Consider the following 4,142-nt stretch of genomic DNA (forward strand, 5'->3'; position numbering starts at 1 on the left):
AGCTAAAGGGTGATACTGATAGGTAATTAAATCTAAACTGAAAACCAACATTTTAGAACTTCCATTTCACTCTTCTCTAAGATTCTCCTATTTAATGCAATAAGCTTACCATAGATTTTTTTGTTCTTTTGCTGGTTTCACTAAAGTTGCGATTAAAAGAGTACCAGAAATGGCTATTACCATTTATTATATTCTGGGCAATGTTATACATTTTGTATCTTATTTAGGCTATAGCTCAATAAATATTAATCTATTTTATGGATAGATAGTGGACTTTAGAAAGTTTAGTTCAAAAGTTACACACAGAGTAAGTGACTTGGATTTAACATAAAGCCCATGCTCTAGTCACTGCAACAAATCATTTGAGAAAATTAATATCCCTATTAGGATCTCTTCTGAACTCTTTTTGCTATTTTATTAACAGGCATTATTTCCTCAAGAGAAAAAAAAAACACTCTAGGAAATGAGAGAGAAGATAGTGGAGAATTTCAAACGGTGATAATTTTTTCAACCTAATCTATATCTGAATTTTGAGATACTCTATAATATATGGGAATTAACAGTGAGGAAACAAGATAGAAGTTAGAAACTACCAAAGACTATTTATTTTAAAATATTCATTGTCCATGGAATCCAGCTAAAAGACTCAGTTACCATAATATCCCAAAAGCCAGCTGCTTTCAAATAAACTGTACCACTAGCACAAGATGGTGCCATTAGCATATTATGATCAACACTTCGTGTCATTAGAACACTCTTACCAACTGGCCACAACCAATTCATTAACACATCAATACACAAGTGAAAAACTAAATCAACCTAATACCCAGCCTGTGGCCAGAGCACAGGCCCATAGTAATCAACTTGCAGCACCTCCAGTGAACTCTAAGCAGATGGTGCAGAGCTGCTCAATATTGCCCTCAGCCAAGTCGCAGGACACAATTTCACAGGGCTTTTATAACAGGGCTCTGAAAGCACCAGTATCACAATCCAAACATCAGGCCACACCTTCACTAGACCTCCATCAGAGAACTTCATTGTGGCCTAATCAGAGAGCCCTGAGCTCACCTGTGATACACCATAAACTTCAGACAACATCTTCGCTTGACCTGAACAAGGCATCTTCATCAATGGAGTCCAGTCAGATGAACTTGAAGTCACCATTACCTCTCCCTAAACCTCAGACTACACCTTCACCAAACTTTTGTTGGACATCACCTTCACAGAAGTCTAACCCAAAAGTCTCAGGTTCATCATCATTCCCCCCCAAATATCAAGAAACATGTTCCCTAGACATTCTCTGGACTTCATCCTCTTTGGGATCTAATCGAAGAATACTTAGCTCAACATTATCACAATCCAAGTCTCAGAAAGCATCTTCATTGGATTGCCTTTGGACATCTTTATTAGAGTGCAATCAAAGGTCTTTGAGCTCACCATCACTCAACTCTACATCTCAAATAAATGACTTGCTTCAGTCATCACGTTCATTGGAATCCAATCAAATGGATCTGAACTCACTGTTATCTGACTCAAGAACTCAGACAGCACCTGCATTGAATTCTAGTTCCTGTGTTCTGAGTTTGCCATTGTCCCACTCAAAACCAAGGAAGTCGCCTGTAGCACATTCAGTCCACCAGACTCAGAGTTTGCCCTTGTTCTCATCCAAATCTCAGACAGTGCTTACACTTAACCATGACTTCAGGACCATGAGCTCACCGGTTTGTCCCTCCAAGTTTCAGAACACCTCCTCACCAAATGACAAACAGAGAACCATAGATGTATCTCCACCCCATTCTAAACCAAATATCTCAAGTCAGACCTTCTCAAGCTCCAAACACTTTATCAGAAATACAGCTGCTTCAAAACTGGGCTCCAGATTCCAGAGTAAAAACAACTTTGATCTTTGTGCAAAGACAGAATCAAATAAAGAAATTCCATGGAGTTTAGATTATATTTATCCCTGCATTGTGAAAGGTGGCACCATCCCTGATGATATGGTAAATAAAATTGTCAATTCTCTCTCCAAGACCAGAATCCAGAGGGACCTCTGTAGGCAGATTCTCTTTCGAAGGATGAGGGGAAGGCCAAATCCTCATCCTGGTCCCCGCCTTTCATCAAATTATATGGTTTGTTTAGCTTGTGCTTCCTGCATAAAATCTCAGTGTAGCCACCTTACAGGAAGGAAGGACCCTCGCAGTGCAACACTGTTTGTCATACCAACGCCTGAACTTGGTTCTGAGGGAGAAGTGGAAGTGAAGTTAGTTTTTCTCCTTTCCCTGCCAGAGACTTCTCTCTCACCTTGTCTCCCATCCCCTGTGAAAGAAAATCAGCCTGTTGCAGCCCCTGAAGACAACGTTGAAGGGACGGAGGAGATGCAGGTTTCCCCTCCATCTGAATCTGACATCACGCAGGAGCTAAATATGGAGAACAAATGGCTAACAGCAGCCCCTGAAAACAAAGCTGTAATCCAACAACCCCAGGCTATCGACTGGCTGCTTTATGTCAAGAAAAGTAGTAATATTCAGCCACAGTCCTTGCCTCCATCCTCTTCCTCCTCCACATCCTCCTCCTCTTCCTCCTCTTCATCATCTTCTTCCTCCTCTTCCTCTTCCACTGCACCCTCCTTACCCCCTCCCTCCAAAGAGTCCACCACATCTTCTCTCTCAGGTTGTGTGTTCACTAAGGTGCTTAGTTACCACCGGTTGCCTCCAGGGGTCTCCTGGCTTGAGTTTATATGTAGTAAAAGTCACCAGCCACTTCCTGGGAATCCACAACCAAGTCAATCACGACCTCCCAAAATGAGGCCTATGAGGAATAGCACCACAGTAAAAGGGCCAAAGGGGCCAAAGATGCTGTTCAAATTTTTCCAGACAAAGTTTCAAAATGAGAGAAATATTGATTGAATTAACTTTTTGTTTCTTGGAAAGCAATTGACCTCTTAGTGCTTTGAAACTAGAGATTGATTTCCTATCATGCTTATTAAAATTCTTAGTAATAACTAAGTGTGACTGTATATTTTAGCTGAAGAAGCACCTAGTTAAGGGGAACTAGTACTCTTAAGTCTATTTTCTTGTTAAATAATAGACTGTGATCTCCTAGAAGGCAAAACTGAATCCTAGGTTTTTAACCAAATGCCTGGCTTATAGTAGCCACTGTATAATCATTGTTACATGAAATAATCCTAATTGGCCGTAAACCAGAAATACTTCACCTACCTTGTCTTGAACAGTATCTAGCTCATTGTTAGTCTCCTTCCTCATAAAACATGATAATGACAGTACCCTTAAGCCAATTCATGCTAGTCTATTTCCCTGTCTCTAAAGAAAATTCAGATCATGTTCAACAGGTAAGACTATATAGAGGGAGGAATCTTTTTTTCTAGGTATGTGAATCTCTTCCTAGTATGCGTTCCTAGGAAAATTCTTCTGTGCTAAGATCCCACACTCTAAAATCCAGTGATTTATTCAGCCTTGGGTAACAATTCTTAGGCCAGAGTAATTAACTGGTACAAATAACCCTACCTATTGTCTGTGCCAATATTTAAGTTATAGGCTCTGTGCCAGTATTTACGTTATAGGCTCTAAAGTTATGTGTTCATCACTTCTATCTATACATCCAAAATGGGTAAATAAAAATGTTTAAAAAATGTTTTTGTTCCACTGGGTCTACTGGTAGTGGGAAGAGAAGGAGTCGTCTTAGCTACTCGCCTTACATGATCATCTCGGTCCCCAAGGGCTAGCGTTAGTATCTCCAGCACACACTGATGACTCCCAGTTCTGCTCCACTAAGATCTTTCTGTTTACTGGACATTTCTGATTGGAACATTTCACAGGCATCTGAAATTCAACATATTGAACCAGAATGTATTATCTTTACATTGATAATGTGGACCACTACATTTACAGTCCTTTGCCCCTAGTGTCCTATTTCAGTGGATGTACCACCAGTCATCGTGGAGTCATGTTAGACTGTTTTGCTCATTGCCTGTACCTCTCTAAGTCCATAAGTTCTATGGCCTTATTATCCCTAGATCCCACTTTTTTATTTCTCCAACCCCATGACTACTGGCCTAGCTGTGATCACAGCCATTTGTCCCCCGGATTACTGCAATAATTCCTAAACATGCACGTCTAACTCTT

At 40.3% G+C, this 4,142-nt stretch overlaps 1 protein-coding gene across 1 annotated transcript; it reads left to right on the forward strand.

The window, feature by feature from the left end:
• Positions 1-707: 707 nt before the first annotated feature.
• CSNKA2IP (casein kinase 2 subunit alpha' interacting protein) lies at positions 708-2,906 on the forward strand. Its single transcript, XM_055342118.1, has one exon. It carries the CDS (start codon positions 708-710, stop codon positions 2,904-2,906), a length of 2,199 nt encoding a protein of 732 aa, XP_055198093.1.
• Positions 2,907-4,142: the final 1,236 nt, after the last annotated feature.

Source organism: Nyctereutes procyonoides, unplaced genomic scaffold (assembly GCF_905146905.1).
Source record: "Nyctereutes procyonoides isolate TBG_1078 unplaced genomic scaffold, NYPRO_anot_genome, whole genome shotgun sequence".
NCBI classification, from domain to species: domain Eukaryota; kingdom Metazoa; phylum Chordata; class Mammalia; order Carnivora; family Canidae; genus Nyctereutes; species Nyctereutes procyonoides.

What these genes read in the sequence shown, in the direction of transcription:
- CSNKA2IP (XM_055342118.1), top strand. Translation starts at nt 708, where the DNA reads ATGGTGCCATTAGCATATTATGATCAACACTTCGTGTCATTAGAACAC.